Source organism: Harpegnathos saltator, unplaced genomic scaffold, assembly GCF_003227715.2.
Source record: "Harpegnathos saltator strain DR-91 unplaced genomic scaffold, Hsal_v8.6 scaffold527, whole genome shotgun sequence".
Lineage (NCBI taxonomy): Eukaryota > Metazoa > Arthropoda > Insecta > Hymenoptera > Formicidae > Harpegnathos > Harpegnathos saltator.
In genome coordinates this window covers 91,229-110,802 of record NW_020230346.1, presented here as the reverse complement: position 1 = coordinate 110,802, position 19,574 = coordinate 91,229, and the positions used below count along the sequence as shown (strand labels likewise).

General features: G+C 38.4%; 1 protein-coding gene across 3 annotated transcripts; it reads right to left on the bottom strand.

Annotated features, from left to right (window-relative positions):
• Positions 1-4,134: 4,134 nt before the first annotated feature.
• On the bottom strand, positions 4,135-10,051 carry bond (elongation of very long chain fatty acid james bond protein). Of its 3 annotated transcripts, XM_011153004.3 has the most exons (8): positions 9,467-10,051; positions 9,320-9,395; positions 8,730-8,825; positions 7,912-8,102; positions 7,049-7,135; positions 6,897-6,953; positions 6,064-6,306; positions 4,135-5,667 (listed from the first exon to the last, which is right to left on the bottom strand). In XM_011153004.3, the coding sequence occupies exons 3-8, from the start codon at positions 8,788-8,790 to the stop codon at positions 5,497-5,499; spliced, it is 810 nt and encodes a 269-aa protein (XP_011151306.1). In that variant the 5' UTR covers positions 8,791-8,825; positions 9,320-9,395; positions 9,467-10,051; the 3' UTR covers positions 4,135-5,496. The 3 variants fall into 3 exon arrangements, with proteins under 3 accessions (XP_011151306.1, XP_011151305.1, XP_019700251.1); XM_011153003.3 differs by having other exon boundaries at positions 9,320-10,050; XM_019844692.2 differs by lacking the exons at positions 9,320-9,395; positions 9,467-10,051 and adding an exon at positions 9,194-9,312.
• Between the last annotated feature and the right edge of the window lie 9,523 nt (positions 10,052-19,574).

The following is a 19,574-nucleotide window of genomic DNA, read 5'->3' as shown; positions in this document are numbered from 1 at the left end:
ACGGCTAAACAGCTAAATGGCTCGACGCGTGACCGACCTTCTTGTTTATTGTGGCCCGAGCAATCGGGAGTTAGCGGGTAGGACAAAGGGTTAAGTTCATATCAATTTTTCATGTTAAAGCGTTACTTCATAAAATCTAAGATATTCCTAAAATATCATTCTAAGGCCCATCTCAGCTTTTCCTATCAAAGCCTTATTTTTTAAAATCTAAAGTATCCATAAAAGACCTTTCTAAAGTCCTTATCAGTTTTCCTTATCAAAGCCTATTTATTAAATCTAAGGCATCCCTAATAAATCGTTCTAAGACCCTCATCAGTTTTTCTTATCAAAGCCTTATTTCATAAAAGATATTCCTAAAAGATCCATTTTGGGGCCTGATATGATAATAATGATGATGAGGATGGCTCTAACAATTTTTTGCTCGGGGTCTTTCTAGCTATCGTGAATTCAATTCGCTTGGATGACATTCGACACATTTAACCCTTTGCGCTCGAGAAGCGACATTCAGTCGGCGAGTGAGAGACGACAAAGGCTGTCGCCTCTCGAGCGCAAAGGGTTAAGCGCGTTAATTGACGTGATTCAAGCCGACAAGAGACGTGTGAAGAAAGATTCAGCCAATTACACGCTTATGCGTTTATGTCGAGATAAAACACTCGGATTTACAGCTTTGGATTCGTCAGAAGCGGAAATTCCGTTGCCCTCGAAGAAATGACGTGACAACTTTTCTCGCGCCGATTCGATGAGACCTGTAAATGTCACCTGCGCCCACAAATATGTCGTAACATAACGACAATATGTGACTCGGCAGTGAGCACCTCGCCTCTAAGCCTCTTCAAAGTCGAAGGACTGCCAATGCGGCGATCACGTGTACGATTGCGCGGGTTTGACGATGTAGCGATTGTTCATCGCTTTCAAAATGCGACGAAGTAGCGAAGTGGCAAATGTACCGGTCACGAACACCGTCAAGGCTCTCACGTTACCTTGAGGATATGAGGATCGATCGATATTCCCTTCCGCATGGAGCTCGCGTCGCGAACGAAGACGGGTTTCACGACTGATCAATCTGAATATCGCGTAACCTAAATATGCAGCCTTACGGTAATTGTTTAACGCGTGAACCGCGTGCCGGAACGTTTGCCGTTAATCAACGCCGAAGGAAGGAGAAGAGAGAGAACATGAAACCTTTCCTTACCTGACGATCCCTTTTTGCGACTTTTGCGAATTTCGCTACGTGCTTGCGCGCGCGCACGAAAATTGCTCGTGATGCACGATTGAATAATTAATCAAAGGACATATTGCAGTCACGCCTCATGCGCAAGAGGATCAAAGTATACCCGGGAGGAGCGTCTTCAAGCGTTCACGTCGATTTTCAGTGACGAGCTATGCGTTCAAATGTGTTCGTGACAAGTCAATAATCAAATTTCATGTCAAATAATCGTAGGTATCGCTAGCGAGGAGAAGTAATTCGTTGCAATTTCGAGCGAAACGATATATACGGTAATAATATATAAACAGGTGATACTAATGAGACGATTATAGAAGTCTTCATTTTGTCAATTAATCAAACATAGCTGTGAGAGAGAGAGAGAGAGAGAGAGAGAGAGAGAGAGAGAGAGAGAGAGAAGGAAGGACGATCTTATGAAAGCATTCTTTCCTTCCGGAAATTGAATAAGAGCCCATTTCGAGTGAGATCGCGCGCGATATTCGAATGCGTCGCGCGAGAAAATTCGACTCAACTGAGAATTGAAAGCTGCTAATCGCATATGCGCTACTCGATTAGCATTCGCGTGTCGTTTTGTGATTCGACTTCTCTTAGCTCGACCGACGTGTGTTCGCTTTCCTCTGTGGTGCTGGATTTTCCCTAAATTTCGATTAGATTAATTAAGTCCAAAGAATATGGCTTTAAGCTGGCATCTATGCGCCAACTGGCGGATGTATTTCGTACTAATACCGCAATTTCTCCTCCCTTTTTACTTCTTCTTCTTCTTCTTCTTCTTCTTCTTCTTCTTCTTCTTCTTCTTCTTCTTCCACTTTCTCTTCTTTACCTTCTTCTTTTTCTTCTTCTTCTTTCCATGTCCATCCCTTCCGGACTAATTTTACATTAAAATAGAAGACAATAAGGGACACACACGTAGCTTCTAAGATTTGTTACGTTCTGTACACCTTAGAAATACGACAACGGGGCTTCTAATGTAAATAAAGTGTCAGTTGCACCGCATCTTACAAGGAGATGCTACAACCTGTAAAATCGATTTCCAAACGAGTCATGTCTCGTTCGGTAGCTTATATGTAGAGAATGAACACCCTAAAGGGATTCGGCTGAATGGGCCTTCATTTAGGAGAAATTGCGAAGCAGTTAAAATGACGGAGCTGCGTCATTCAAGAGCGGAAAATGCAGGGGCGCAAGCACTAAGATATAGACGAGAGAATTAAAGCGCTCGTCCGACGCTTTTTTGTGCCGCCGACAAGCGTTCGAATCCCCCCGATGTTTTTTCATATTCTTTTTTTTCTTACCTTGCACATGCAATTAATTCTTTTAACTTATAATTAATATATTATTCATATTTGTTCCTTTTTAATGCAGATATGTAGGGAATTATGCAGGTAAGTCCCAAGCTTTTTTAACGTAAAATATAAAATAAAAACATAATTTGCAGTTCTTAAAACAGAATATATTTTTCTTATATATCATAAAATTATATGCATATCACAAGATAGAAACATTTTGCAAAATCTATGCGTTATAAAATTCTGTTATATCGTCGCAATGTTGAGGATGAAAAGCTATATAAAAACATTCGAAACATAAATATTTTTTGCACCACATATAATAAAAGAATTATGTTGCTTACAAACGCACTTTTGATTATGAATGTTGGAAAACATTATTGATTAACTTTATAAAAAATGTCTCAACTTTTTGCTAAATTGGACGCATACCAAGCATATTGCAGCATATATTTGAATCCTGGTGCTGATAATAAATAGCGAGTAAGCGATTGCATGCGAATTACATCAACTCGAGTGTTCAAACGTATACTTTTGTCGCCTGTAAATAAATGTGGACAATTTTGAATTTTCTTTATAATAATTTTAACTTGCTTATAAAAGTAAACATCACAAGGCTGGCAGATTGAGGTACATTTCGGCGGTATAATTTGTAAGTCACAATTTTGTGATATATAAGAAAAATATATTTCGTTTAAAGAACTGCAAATTATGTTTTCATTTTATATTTTACGTTTTATATTTTATGTTAAAAAAGCCTGGAACTTACCTGCATAATTTCCTATATATCTGCATAAAAACGGAACAAATATGAATAATATATTAATTATAAGTTAAAAGCATTAACTGCATGTGCAAGGTAAAAAAAAAAGAATATGAAAAAACGGCGGGATTCGAACGCTCGTTGCTGGCACAAAAAAGCACCGGGCGGGCGCCTTAGGCCCAGTTGCACCAACATTATTTTGGTTTTAAGTGAGACTTAAACATAAGTCTATCTTTATCTTTCTTACTAAATAAATAAAGACAGAGATATATTTAAGTCTCACTCAAGACCAAAATAATGTTGGTGCAACTGGGAATTAGTCCTCTCGACTACGCCGCCTTGGTGCTTGTGCTTTTATATTTTTCGCTCTTAAATGACACAGCTTCGTCATTCTAACTTTGCTTCGCAATTTCTTCTAAACGAAGGCCCATTCACCCGAATGCCTTTAGGGTCTTCATTCTCTACATACAAGCTATCGAACGAGACATGACTCGGTCTTTGACAAGACTTTGGAAATCGATTTTACAGGTTATAGCATCTCCTTGTATTAGTTCCGACAATTTTAGACAGTCTTCCAAGTGATCTGTTATCGAACAGTCAGGATTTTATCTTTCATCGATCAGTCGAGCGAAACGACTTTGCACTTTCGAACGGATAATCTTACAATTATACCCGTGTGTATCATACAACATACGTGTGTAATTCGTTGTAGAATAAAAGTATATATCGCTGATACAGTCTGATCTCTTAATTGTTCACTCTTTCGATCGGCGACGATTCGACTCGAATTTCGTTGATCTCTAACGGAACGTTCAACGCAGGCGGATTTTGATCCGAGTTTGATCCTTGGGAGGAACACGATATCAGGCGTTCGCAATTTCGATTTATTTGTAATGTTTATTAATAAATAGTGGTACACATTCCGCACTTAAACTACTGCGCCCCTCCCTCCCCCTTACGTCGTTTATTTATTTAATTGCAATGTGTTGGACGCAAGTCGCGAGATTGTCCGCAGCGATTATTATTACAAGAGTCGTCATCGTTGGCAGTAGTTCCGCGTTGTTTCGACCAAGCTTGTCAAACGAGAACAACAAGAATCGTTTGTTGAAAGGCGAAGAAAGAGCCTCAAACATTCCGCGATTTGGATTGGATCGTTGCCCGACGAACAGAGCGATAATTGTGAGCTGAAGAAGCTGAGAGTATTCATCTCCGACTAAATGCCGGAGAGGCTCTCATAATCTGGCATTGAGAACACTGGACTGTGTAACATAACAGAAGCGAGGAAGCATAGCGAGGAAGTACCGTTAGAAAAACTCAGAACCGCGCTCGGGTGTTTTCCTTTGGAAGGAACGCGACGGCCAGTCCGGCTTACGGATTTTTACGAGTACCGGTTGCTTCGTTACTCACGTTATATGTCTGCTCTCGGTGGGCGCTACTTTTCTTTTTTTCTTCCTTTTTCTTTTTTACGGATCGTGGCACACTTTAGACGCAGCCCCGGGCGATCGGTTCGCGTTTCGCGCTCGTCCTGCTTCCTCTCCCGCTTCGATTCTTGTCCTCCTCATCCTCCCGGGTCAACGAATTCACATCGCTGACGTATGTTAATTACAACATCGGCGCCGAAATCGAGAAGATTTGGCGACTCGAGCGCGACAACGACTCTTTGCATATCACAATTATCGTGGCGTCTCAGTAATTTGGTTGAAAACGCATACGAATAAATAAAACGAAATAGCCTTCGCACGGTTTTTACAAAGGACAACTAAATACACAAGGTAATTAAAATTACAAAACGATTATTGATAATAAATTATGAATACGATAATCACTTATATTGGAAATGCCAATAACTATGTGACGTATTTAGTGTGTGTGTGTATGTGTGTGTGTGTGTGTGTGTGTGTGTGTGTGTGTGTGTGTGTGTGCGCGTGTGTGAACAATACTAAAACAATTTCGAGGAACGTTCGGGAAGAGCAGTTCAGGAAACGGAAGTTCAAATGTGTCCACGTTCTATAACGAAACTGTAAGGAAATTATTGTTCACGCGCGAGTGTGCGTACGTATGTACAAATCCTTTACGTTACTTCGCATGTTAAAGACAAATGACTCAGTTGAGTGATTTTGTCACATCCTCGATTGTAATTGTCTCATCCGCTTTTTGTCATCAACTATGTTCTCGTAGAAGGAATGTCAGCATCCATTTTGTCCGCGCGAGATCAATTTCGATCATTAGATTTTCTTCGCGTACTCTTTTTTTACGTACGCTTTCCAATAAAAATCACCGAACAGATAAATGAAAATGACCACGTTCGTTAGGAAGAAATAAGTTAGAACCTTCGGCACTTGACAGTCCATGAACAGAGTCAGGATCAGGTAGCACAGCATCGCCCCGAACTGCAGCTGAAATTCGACAGAATTTTCAAGTCGAGATTTTAGTCCTGCATCGACTCTGCAAATTTCGTCGGATTTGCAGGACTAATCGAAGGTCTCGAGCTGCAACATGATACTGTTTTTTAAAATTCAACACGGTAGCAAAGACGACAAGTAGTGGCAGCCAAATAAGATAAATATTTTATATGATGTTATATCTTGAGATTCCCCATTGCTGTGTCAAGTTCAGACAGAATTTGCAAGGTTTATGTAGAACGGAAATTTCAACTACGTCGACGATTTGAAAGTAGCGCAACGATACGAAAATTCCAAAACTGACGCGTGACGAGCAATTAATTCAGAATTGGTAGGCATTCAGAATTGTTGCAGTTTGATCTTGATTACTTATTGAATATCGATAATTACCAGCTGAATCCAGGTCATGTATTTCTTCCACCAGAGGTACTTTCTGTACTTAGAGCCAAGCGACGCGATGAGATAATAACTGTACATGAAAATGTGGACAACGGAATTCAAGAAGCCCACAAAGATACCTTGTTGACCGGGTAGTAGCTTCAAGAAACACCACGAGAAGACGGCCGTTATGGTATGATGATAAACATGGAGAAAAGTCACTTGACTTTGCTTCTTTCGCAAGACGAAGAATACCTTGAAGAGGCGAAGGAAAATGTCAGGTTTTATCTCTTCATATTACGAGTTTTATCAGATGCGCGTACCTCTCAGACGAATTTTAATTAGCTCTTTATGTTAAATATTCGCGCAACGACTTTACGCGAGTTCGGGTATGGGGTATTCCCGGTGTAAAAAGCATAATTCTTTATGCCAATGATGTAATTCATTATTTAATTCTAATTTAATGATTTAATTATAATAATAATGAATTACAATATAACGGTGTATAATAATGAATTACAACATAACGGTGTGCAAGTAGAGCGTTAAGAAAAAATGGCCGATCATTTGAAGTTTAAGTTTATCAATATCGCATTGACCGGGATGAGGCTGATATGAGCAATTGCTAAGTATTTTCCGATGACCGAGTTAGCGAGGCATTGTTCGTAGCTGTACGTTTAAGTATGTACGGTTGCAATAACCTTGTGGCGAAACAATGATGCTACTTGAAAGATTACAGAAGCACCAAGCGTAGCTATCCGACATTTTCGTCAATCAATTTTAATCGTTTTAATCAATTAATCAGTCGATTTTGTTAAAAAGAAACATTCACATGTCACACTTACCGTGTCGAAGAGCTCGATGATTTTCGCTACGAAGTACCACCACGCGCTCTGCAAGAACTGCCCATCCAAAACGAAGGTGCGTTAAAAAAATATAGAGACAATTTAACAATAACGACTGCTGTGCGCGGAGATCAAGGGGAAACAGTGCTTACCGGTTTCTGTAAGTTCCTTTGGATCGGCATATTTTGAGTAGTACAACCGTGAAAGATTATTAAATCCTCATAATTGACATACAGTGCCTGAAATCAATTAATATTTTATCGATGCCGAATGTCACGTGCGAAAAAATCATTGTCTATGCGATCTTTGTGCCTTCGATTTTACTTTTAAACGATCGTTTGTTATCGACGCATATATCCTGTGAATAAATTCCTTCCGAATTCATAATCGTAATACAAAATTCGTTTATAAACGAAACAAATGGATTGAATCTACTGAAACAGTCTCCGATATTTCTTCTTTACTCAAAGATATTAACCCAAAGAATATTAGGATGTTTTTGTTATCTCCATCAGTAGGACGGGTGAATCTTCACCCGTAATTTTTTTATTATTTCTGTTGAGTGTATGTGAACTACAAACGTTTGGTAAAAATTTGCAGCAGTGTGTAAAACAGCTTCAAATCATACGCAATTTTTTTAAAGGAAAAATAATAACCTTTTACTGTAAAAAAAAACTTTTTTCATTTAAGCATAAATGGTCTAAGCAGTTTATGAACATTACAAGTCCTCCCCTTAAAAACACAAAAGATATACATCAACTTTGGTTCACGTAATTAAATTTACATTTGTCTGTGTAAAAAGCATCATCGGCAGAATTTTCACCTAACCTAGTGTTTAATGAATTTAATTATTTAATGAATTTAATTACTTGATTTAATTGATGTGATTAGTTAATTTAATTAATTAATTAATTAAATTAATTTAATTAGTTGATTAATTTAATTTAATTAATTTTTAATTGGTTAGATATCAATGCGTTATGTCACGCGCGAGGACAAATCCGCTTAGACTCACCAGCGATGCTAGCCAAATACTGAGGAACACTTGGAACGCGTTGTATAATATTAAGATAGTATTCAGCTGAAAGGCCGGTCTCTTCTCCATCATTTTCGGTCCGGCTTTTAAAACGAAAATCAGATACGTCCCAACGATACACAGCATCGGGCCGGGTGACCCCATTAAAGGCCACGTGTCTACTATCGGATCTACAGAAGAGTATAATTCGTGAAGAAATGACTGCAGTAAGTTCGACTGTATAATTTACTTCTCTTCGGTGTTGCATTCGGCCGGCGGAAAAATTTGAAGAATGTGCGTTAACGCGCTATTAATTAATTGTTAATTACCGCGACAGCCTGCGCGCGTTGCAAATTGCGATTTTCATGACAAACGATAAACATACGGACGAACGTTCTTCCCTCCCATCGAGAGACGATGCGAAACAATCGCTACTCACGATTGTTTAGCATTTCTAAGTGAGATTCGTCAATTTGCGTGTTGGATAAAAAGTTTTTGGCTGTGGTTCTTCCTGTTGGCTACAAGATTCGTCTGACTTTGTAAGTAATTGATCGGGTAAACATTTTTTTCTTTTTGTACAACTTGTGTGACAACAACTTACTGTGCAACTTAATGTGTTAGCACACTACAGTTTGTAATTATGCATATCGCGTATTTTTTTATCGCATACTCGTTACACCGCATACCGCATTTTATCTTTCGAAAAAAACTTCATTTTTCATTGTTTCAAGTTGTTCGTTTCGCAAAGTAGAATTCGCGCTACCGCTTGTACGAGAGAATATTATTTTCTTCTTTTTGTAACGTTGCTAGAGAGTTACCTTTTATGTTCTTCAGGAATTCGTTATAATTGCTGACTACGCGCTTTATGATACCAGCCATGCTGATACTCGTGGCGTTCACGCAATAAGAGGAATCTGAAATACAAGACAATATGTTTCTTCGACAATGTCATGCGTCATTAACACGTCCGGTGTATGCGCCTCGCGAAAGCCGACCGGGCCTCATTGTCATTTGCGCGTAATTCTTCTCGCGTAATTCTCTGCGAGTGATTATTCGCGCCTGCCTCATCAGAGGCCTCTCGCCTTGGCGCGCTTTTGAGATTCTCAAATACCGATATAACACAAGCATCTCGGAGCACAAGTTCATCTCTACACACGGAGAGAAAAATTGTCTCGACGAGCAAAGGCGCGTCCGAAGGTCGAAAAATGTCCGGCTTCGGTTCGCGAGGCACCAACCGAAATTGCACTTGGTTCACACATTGTCACGTTGAGTTCAAGCGAACCTTTCACTCGGCGCATATAATAGAAGAAGAATACTGTAGACAAGACAAGAGAAAAAGAAGCCCAGCAGCAGTGGTGAAGCAAGAGAGTCCAAATGCAAGTTTGTTGCAAGTCGCACCAGTACTTACTCTTTCCGATACAAGCAGCTAAAATGATCCAACGACGGGGGATTTTTCCTCAATTACGCGAACTCGAGTGGCTGCACTGCGCTCGAAATTATCGTTAATGACACGCGCGCGAACGAGTAAGGTAACGATAAAGAACTGCTAACATACCGGGCTGTTCACCGATCTCCGATCAGAAGAGAGACGCGGCCTATCAAAAACTGAGCGTTCTCTGTCGTGCGCGCCCACCAAGAGGACCACGTCCTGCAAACGTGTCTTCGATCCCCACCGCACTTCTGTCGAACCCGCGACTTCCGTCGTTCCCAATATCGCAGTTACAGATACCGGCGACACAGAGGTGAGGCACGCGTGCAGGCGAATGCCAACTGAATGAGACTGCCTTGCTTGAATAAGCCAATTGAATTGATGCTTCGACAAAATAGGGAAGTGAGGGGACAAAAAAGGGATTGGGAAAAGGAGAAAGGATGCTTATATTCAAGCGCGAGAAGGTACGACAAGTAGGCGGCCAGGTGGGCCAAAGCGGGCAAAGTCGAAGAAGAACTCACCGGAGAAAAGGAGAACAGTGAAGGAATTCGTAAGGATGACCGTAAATAAGTAAGCGTCACGTACTCACGCATCAAGTAGCTTAAACAAGCGTGTTTAGAATGGTTTTGAAGGGAGTGATAAGATATAGTAATTAGTGCAAAGTGGTCGGAACTAAAAGTCGTCGGACAAGATCCCGCAAAATGACGCGAATTGTTCGACACAAAAAATGTTTTAAATTATTTCCAGTAATTCGCATAATTCCACGAGCAATTTTTTCAGTTATACCGTTATTATCACTGATACAAAGACTTAACTCCTTAACTCCTGCTATTGAAAATATCATCAAGTTTTCCTTTTCAATATTTCAAAATATATTAGGTAAATAAAAAAATATTTCAGACAAAAATTGTTCAAATTCATTGATAGAAAAAGATGACATAATAAAAAATGGGGGTTTCTGTTTAAAAAAAATAAGTTGACCTTGACTTGACCTTGGCAACGCCACTCAATGTCAAACTGATCAGTAAATACTTCGTTTTAAGTCTTATAATTTTTGTCTGAAACACTTTTCTGTAAAACTTATATCTTTCTGATTTTTAAGGGTCCATCTTTTTTCCTCATCCTGTACATACAGGGTGTCTTATAACAAATTTGGCAGAGTTCGTGGAGACAGAGCGGGTTAAGACAAATATAAAAGTCCCATATCGTTTTGTGAGATTCGCAATAATTATCGAGTTATTAATGACAGAAATCTGAGGAATGAGCGCGCGCCGAGACGTTATGGGAGGAACATCTAGCCGCTTAGGCTAGAGAGCATTGCCTAGTCGACAAAGAAACTGTTGCCGGAGCGCGGCGAGAGGAAGGATAACGTTTATGTCCTTACCTCGCTGCTCCTACATCCCGCCGCATCGCGTCTAAGCTCGCACCGATATGGCCGTTGAATATTCGCGATTACAATTACGAGATTATTTTATGAGGTACCACAGATAGCTCATATTGAATTGTAAATTGTAAAGTTCAAGGTTCAAAAGTTCTTTGATCAAGGAAAACATCGAAAAGGAGAAAGAGATAGAGAGCGATGAGATCTACAGAGATTCTCATTGTTTTATATCGCAATCTATCGTTTTGCTGCATCGGATCCGAAAGAAATGATATCGCGTAAAGATAGAGTACGATGAACACTTTTCATCGTATTCTATTGTACTCTATCGTTAGGAGAATATTTAATGATTATATTTCGCGCCCCGTTCTTCAGATTACCGTGTAGTACTCTTCTCGAGCCGCGAGGTGTCACATCGGTTTGGAGATGACAAACAACCGCTCACGCCCCCTGGCCTCCTGCGTATCGTCTTCATATTGTTTCGATGTGCGTAAGGTTTCGCATCGGTCACCTTTAGATTGTGCGCAATAATGAAAAGAAAAGCGGAGAAAGACATAAGGCATATGAAGAAAAAGATGGAGCGAGAGTTGCAAGAATTAGAGAGAAAAGGAAGTGAAACAGATGCTGAGAAAATAGGAGAGAGCGAACTAAATGAGGATTACGAAGGTAAGAGAGGTTAAGTGTAGTACATCTGCCAGCCTCAACGACACAAAAAAGAAATAAGGCCATGCAATATCCTCAAAAACGGTAAAGAAACAAGCGCGTGCACGAGCGGCACGACAACACAAAGTTTATAATGCGCTTGCACGAGAGGCAAGACAAGAACAAAAAAAAATATATATATGTATATACATAGAGAATATACATACATTAGTAAAGTATCAAATAAAATTAATGACCTGGATCACTTGATACAAAAGAAAGTACACAAGTAGATGCGTCAATATTAGAGATCATGGGAGAGGATCCTACAAAACCTCAGTATACAGAATTGGAAATACACCAATCCTTTTTAACAAGATGGCAATACTAGGCCCAAAGGGGTATATCAGAGGCAGAAAAGCAGGAGTTACTCAAATGCAGGGTCAGCCCTGGTGGCTTTAGGTGCAGCTATTACTAGCTGTGTAAAAGAGGAGAGCATAGATAAACTAGATTTTTTAGAAAAGCTATTGGATGCAGCTAAGTTATTGTCAGATCTACACTATAATCAAACACAATATAGAAAATCGGTCATAATGCCGGGGCTATCTAGGGAGGTCAAAGAAGTTTTAAAAAACTACGATATCTGACAAATATCTTTTTGGCGAGGACTTAGCAGATAAAATAAGAAATGCAAAGTCCTTAGAAAAGATGGCTCCAACTGTAAGGGTCCAGCCTCAAAATGCCACACAAATCCCATCATCAAGGCAGAATTTAAACTCAAGAGGCCCTCTGGGGATAAGGCCTTACCCAAGACATGGGGGCAATATGCATCAGGACAGGCCAAACAAAGATTGTTCTTCAAAAAAAGAGGATCCAACTTCAATCAAAGACCAGGTCAGACCTTGCAGACTCGGGGGAAATTCAGAACAATACAACAAACCAGATACCGTTAAACGTTAGTATTGCTGGAAGACTAGCACATTTTATCAAAAATTGGTTAAAAATAACGCAGAGTAAGACTATATTAGAATACATTATCGGTTATAGAATAAAATTTTATAAAAAAGTTTACCAAGTTAAGGAGCCTAAAGTAAGATTCGAATCAAGAAAAGTTTTAAAAAATGTAAAACAAGCGGTTAGAAAACTATGTGAGAAAGGAGCGATCGAAACTTGTAGAGGTAGCAAAAAGCAATTTATATCCCCATATTTCTTAACACAAAAATCAGATGGATCGCATAGATTTATTCTGAATTTAAAGGAATTAAATAGGCTTATTCCTACGGAACATTTTAAAATAGAAGATATAAGAATCGCCATGAGCTTAGTATCTTCTAGCGATTTTATGGCGCATATTGATTTAAAAGACGCATATTTTTTAATCCCAGTTCACAAAAGAAGCAGAAAATATTTAAGATTAAACGTTAGTCCAAGGATTTTTACCAAAATTCTAAAACCGGTAATGAATCAACTAAGACGGAGGGGTTGGAAATCAATAGTCTATTTGGATGATATCCTCTGCATCGCAGACAGTTTTGACAAGTGTAGCAAGAACGTGAAAAAAACAATTAGCTGGTTAGAATCGCTAGATTTTGTAATAAATAAGGAAAAAAGTATGTTGACGCCTGAAACAAGATGTAAATTTTTAGGCTTTATAATAGATACAGTTAGATATATTTTAGAATTGCCGGACAAGAAAAAAGCGGAGCTCATAGACCTTATAGAGGTGATATATAAAAAAAAACGAGACAGTCCAATATCTGAATTTGCAACACTTATTGGAAAACTAGTGGCAGCTTGTCCAGCAGTAGAATATGGCTGACTATATATATAAAAAACCTTGAAAGGGAAAAGTTTATAGCATTAATGGTCAATGATGGAGGCTATAACCAAAAAATGCTAATATCTAGACACATCTTACAGGATTTAAATTAGTGGAAGTCCGGATTAAAATCGGCATATAGTAAAATCAAAAGAGATACGTTCAATCTAACAATATTTACAGACGCATCAGATACAGGATAGGGTGCTACAGACGGGTGTCAACAGACACATGGTTATTGGAACAAAAGTCAGAAAGCTCATCACATAAATTATAAAGAACTTTTAGCAGTGAAATATGCCCTAGAGGAATTACTTTGCTTGCCTGCAGCAAGCAAAGATTGTAAAATCTTATTAAGAATAGATAAGTCAATAGCGATCGCGTATATAAATAATATGGGAAGCGTTAGGTTCCCAGAACTTAATAATCTAGCAAGAAATATTTGGCAATGGGCAGAAACTAGACGAAATTTTTTAGTGGCTTCATATATATCATCAAAACAAAATAAGGAAGCTGACGAGCTTTCAAGACTAACGAATGATACCGAATGGGAGTTAACAAACTGGGCATTCCGAAAAATTGTCAGTGCGTTCGAAAAACCCGAGGTGGATTTATTTGCGACACCGGCAAACAAGAAATGTGAGGTCTTTGTGACCAAATATCCTGTACCTGATGCAGTACAAATAGATGCATTTACCATGAATTGGTTCAATTCATATTTCTATGCTTTCCCACCATTTGCAATAATACTAAAAGTGCTACTAAAGTGCTACTAAAAGAAAAATTAGAAACGACAAAGCTACAGGAATTTTAGTTGTTCCAAATTGGCTAACACAGCCGTGGTTTCCCTTATTCACAGAATTACTAATAAGCAAACCACTAAATCTTAGATCGAACAATAACTTATTATTATCCATATGCAGGAACAGGGAACATTCACAAGGCAAATATATAAGTTTGATGGCAGGAAGAGTATCGGCCAGGCATTTAAAAAAAAAAAAAAAGTACCTAACGAAGCAATAGATATTCTGCTAGCGTCGTTATCTGAATCAACACTTGCACAGTATGAATCTGCGTTAAAGATATGGTAGTTATTCTGTGAAAATTCAAGAGAAAGGTTTTTCAACCCATCAATAGAAAAAGTCCTCAGTTTCTTAATAGTTTCGAAAATGGATCATATGCTACATTAAACACTTATCGTAGTGCAATTTCTTTGATATCAAATAATAAAATAGGAGGAAATGAACTTATATGTAGATTTTTAAAAGGAGTGTTTAACAGAAAACCACAAACACCTAAATACTCACATATATGGGACGTAACAAGGGTATTAGAGTACTTAGAAAAACTAAATCCGTTAGAAAGGCTTTCATTTATTCAGCTAACAGAAAAGACAGTTGCCTTGTTAGCATTATGTACAGCTCACAGAGCACAAACTCTAGCCTCCATAAAAATAACAAATATTTACAAGACAGGAAACAATATTCACATAAAAATAGAAGACAGAATTAAAACTTCGGGGCCAGGAAGATTTCAACCCTTGCTCGTACTCCCTGAATTTAAAAAAAAGCCGAGCTTGTGCATCGCAACAACTTTTAATAGATATCTACAAATTACACAAAGCTTACGAAGCCAAGAAAGCAACTTATTTATAGTCATAAAGAAGCCATTTGTAGCAGTAGGATCACAAATAATAGCAAGATGGATCAAAAAAGGTCCTCCAAAAAAGTGGCATAGACGTTTCAAATTTTAAAGCCCATTCTATAAGACACGCGGTTACCTCTGCAGCATGTGCAAAAGGCATAAGTTTTGACACTATTAGAAGAACAGCGGGCTGGACGGAAAAATCGAAAGTCTTCGCTAAATTCTATAATAGACCTATCGTAGAAGAAGAAGGTATATTAGCAAATGCGGTATTAGGAAATAGAAAATGATATAAAAATGTAAAAAAAAAAAAAATTGCTGCCTCTCTAAAGAACTACACGGTAATCTGAAAAACGAGGCGCGAAATATAATTGAACAGTCGAGCGAACTTACCTGTAAGTGAAGTTCGGCTGCAATTATATGAGAGCCTCGTTCAAAAGATTACAGTCCTTCCCAGTAATTTCAAAGGAAAGTTACCTAACCCAAAATACCCCATATAGCAATTTTTTGAAAAAACTACTCTAAAGAATATGAAGATACACAGGACGATACACAGGAAGCCAGGGAGCGTGAGCGGTTGTTTGTCATCTCCAAACCGATGTGACACCTCGCGGCTCGAGAGGAGTACTACACGGTAATCTTTTGAACGAGGCTCTCATATAATTGCAGCCGAACTTCACTTACAGGTAAGTTCGCTCAACTGTTCAATTAGAGTATGATAGAATTCGCGTAGAGACTCATCGTGTCCTATCGTTTTATTCAAGTCTACACGGAAAATATGTTTGGTTGAATGAACCAATTTTCTGACGAAATGAGAGAGAGAAATAAAGAACGATTAAGAAATTTTGATTGAGAATAGCACAATTTTGTTTAAGTTAACCATAAACCTTGATGAATTAGACTGAGTGTTAATATTTTCAGTTAATATTTCTCTGTATCGTTCATATCGTTCATATCGTTTCATTTGCAAGCTGTATCATGGACCAAACATTTTTACCATGTATCACGCATAAATTGTTGTCTTATATCATAATTCTTGTCAGTGGTATATTAACAACAGAAGAAACTGAAAGTTCTGTATCGTACAATTGCGAAAAGAGGACCATCGTTGTCAATGGTGCACCAACGATACTCGGCATAAAATTGATTCCTAGGTATAATTGCGATACAACGCAAATCCGAATGTGTTATTTTGACATGCATAAATGTATGATTGATTGACGCTTTCTTTACACGTTTCTTGTCGTCAGAAAATTGGTTCATTCAACTAAACATATTTGCCGTGTAGACTTGAATAAAACGATAGGACACGATGAGTCTCTACGCGAATTCTGTCAACTAACTCTAACAACTAAATATTCTCCTAACGATAGAGTATAATAGAATACGATGAAAAGTGTTCATCGTACTTTATTTTTACGCGATATCATTTCTTTCGGATCCGATGCAGCAAAACGATAGATTGCGATAGAAAACAATGAGAATCTCTGTAGATCTCTATCGCTCTCTATCGCTTTCTTTTTTTTCGATGTTTTTCTTGATCAAAGAACTTTTGAACCTTGAACTTTACAATTTACAATTCAATATGAGCTATCTGTGGTACCTCATAAAATAATCTCGTAATTGTAATCGCGAATATTCAATTTTTTCAGGTTGAAGTAGACAATAGGATAGGCGTTGGTGGGTAACTTTCAGTTGTAGTGCAAGCTCCTGTTGAGTTTGAGCGGAGTTTTCATTTAATAATTGCTTCTTCGTCTTCAAACGTTTTTGGTTGGCCTGGACGTTTTCGATCTGAAAGATCAAAATTTTCATTTCTAAACTTCTGGTGTTATTTCTTACACGTTTTACACGTCACAGCGTCTGTACTCAAAACGAAACAAATCATTTCCGTAGTATTTTTCAGCAGCATTTTTCTTCAATTCAAATGTAAAAAAATGCAATGCCTCAAATGCTGCTTTTCGACCGCCATTCACTGCTGTTTACTGCTGTTTCGTGAGGTTATGTCGGCAGGGCCGTCCACTATAGCGCTTTTTAAAGCTTGAAGAGTTGGCACTTTCAAGTCGTCATAGGACGGAAAAAAGTTTTAATTCGGACCAAAGTTACAAGATGTTAAATGTAAAGGCACCAAATTAATTTGCACACCTAATAAAATATATTTGATAATTGGTCGTTGTATAAAAGTGCAAAGCATTCGTTGACAATGCGAGGAGAATTACCTCGGCAAACGAGGATTACAGTCAGTGATGAAATCACGAATTGTCACTTTTTTTCCCATAGATTCTTTCCTCACCTCTCCGATAAAGATATTAGTTTATTCAAATATTTGCCGTTCTCGTATAAATTTAAGCGGAACAAGCGAGGAGTGTGTGGAAAGATAAGCATGTTTGAGACGTAAAGACACGAGTGATGTAATATATATTTGCATCCTTCTCTCTCTCTCTTATTCTTTCCATGCCGAGATATTCTCATACATTTATATAAGTTAATTCGTCAAATTAAAATACTATTCGGAAAGGAACTTTTTAATTTAATAAATAAATATGTAGGAAAGATTATATTTTTCTGTGTGTATTCTCTCTCTCTCTCTCTCTCTTTCTTTCTTTATGTTACCAATTGTGTTATTGTGCCTGAAAATCATTTGTTTAAATCTCTGATTTCATTTTTCTATTATATTTTTCTGTATATATTTTACATTATTATTTTATATTATATTCCTGCGAAGCAAGAATCCTTCTCGTGCATTCAGCGAGTACGCGTTGATATACAGAGTGAGTCGAAAGTATAGAAACCCTTAAAAATCTCGAAAGATATAAATTTTACAGTAAAGTGTTTCAGACAAAAGTTATAAGGCTCAAAACGAAGTATTTACTGATCTTATCAGTTTGACCTTAAGTGGCGTTGCCAAGGTTAACTTATTTTTTTTAAACGGAAATCTCCATTTTTTATTATATCATCTTTTTCTACCAATGAATTTGGACAACTTTTGTCTGAAACATTTTTTTATTTACCTAATATGTTTTGAGATATTTAAGGAAAACTTGATTTTTCAATATTTAACTTACGATATCTCATTAACTATTTGTCGGATGAAAAACTGGTACTAGACTTTTTTACTCTATAGAGACTCTATTTGATCTCAAGAACATATTGTTACAATAGTTCCTTAATTTTTGTTAACTTATTGACTTTTGGAAATTTCAAAGTCATCAAATTAACAAAGGATGCTATTGTAACAATATATTCTTGAGACCAGGTAGAGTAAAAAAGTATAATAGCATTTTTTCTTCCGACAAATAATTAGCGAGATATCGTAAGTTACGTAAATATTGAAAAAGTTTCCGAGTTTTCCTTAAATATCTCAAAAAATATTAGGCAAATAAAAAATGTTTCAAATAAAAGTTATTAAAATTAATTGGTAGAAAAAGATGATATAATAAAAAATTAGAGTTTCTATTAACCTTGGCAACACCACTCAAAGTCAAACTGATAAGATGAGTAAATATAGAGATTTTTAGGGTTTCATATTTTTGACTCACCCTGTATTATCGTCAGCTGCTGTAAAATCAGAAACAAAAGTTACCTATATACAAAAGCTATAAAGAAGAAGAAGGATGAGATCGCGAAATGTTCGATGGGAGATTGTTTTCCGTTTGACCGGAATAAACGAGCCTAGCACACACATAAAGAAAGTATCATATCTTTAGGATGTAACGAGGCGCGAGTAAGCACCTCGACATGGTAATTTCAGAAACTTATCTTCGCACACATGACACACATCATTCATACCTCAGATTTTATTCGTTTCCTGATTCGCGTTCCTCCCCCCTCCCTCCCAGCCCCTTTCAGATCTGTTTTATCGCGGGCGTCGTCTTTCTTCTACGTGCTTCCGCGGAATTTGAGGCGTCTTTGATAACGTGTCAGCGCTTCGCGCTGAATTCATTGCACTCGGCTCGAATAAGATCCGCCCGAAAAACCCGCAGCGTTAGTATACGGAAGTCGCTTTACGCGCGAAAATCAGCGGAAATCGACGCTCGGACATTTCCGCCTGCAAAAGCTGACTACGAATTAAACGAGGACCAGGTAACGTGACATCGACTTTTTTCTCAGGTACGGCAAAAGTGCTTCGACAATTCGTCTGGACGTCGCTTTAATTTGCGGCCTGTCGACCCCGATCGCTGCCTGATTGACCCACGAAATGACGACACAGACGACACTGTCCGGCGCCATTGTCCGGCGATTGCGGAGCCTCGCGGCTCATGAGTGAAGCGATCCGCGTCGGGCCGTGAAGCTGCGAAGATTTATGTACGTGTCATCGCCAATGGAAGCTTCGCGCTAAGGCGTTTGTGCTCCTGACGCTAGTGCAGAAAGACTGAAGACACGGTCGATGCGCGACACCGTTAGACGAAGTCTAACGTCACGCAACGGCTCCACTCCTTCAAGCGAGCCGGTCACTCGAGAATGCTGCGGCCGGACGTGTTAAACGGTGGTAGCGCTGATTTTACGACTGTACCACGTGCATCAAGTCGTATAACGTCCTCGAGAAATCTCAAATACGCGATTGCCAGTAACAGCAGGTTAGCGCGATTGTGAGGTTTTACGCGGCACGTTTGTTCGATAAGAAACAACGAAAATGTAACGCAAATGGATCCTGTGATATTATATTTGTGCGATTATGCCAGCACTGGAAACAGGAAAATATATAAATAGAAACGGTCGGAAAAAATCGCTCTGTAACTTTCGTAAGACTT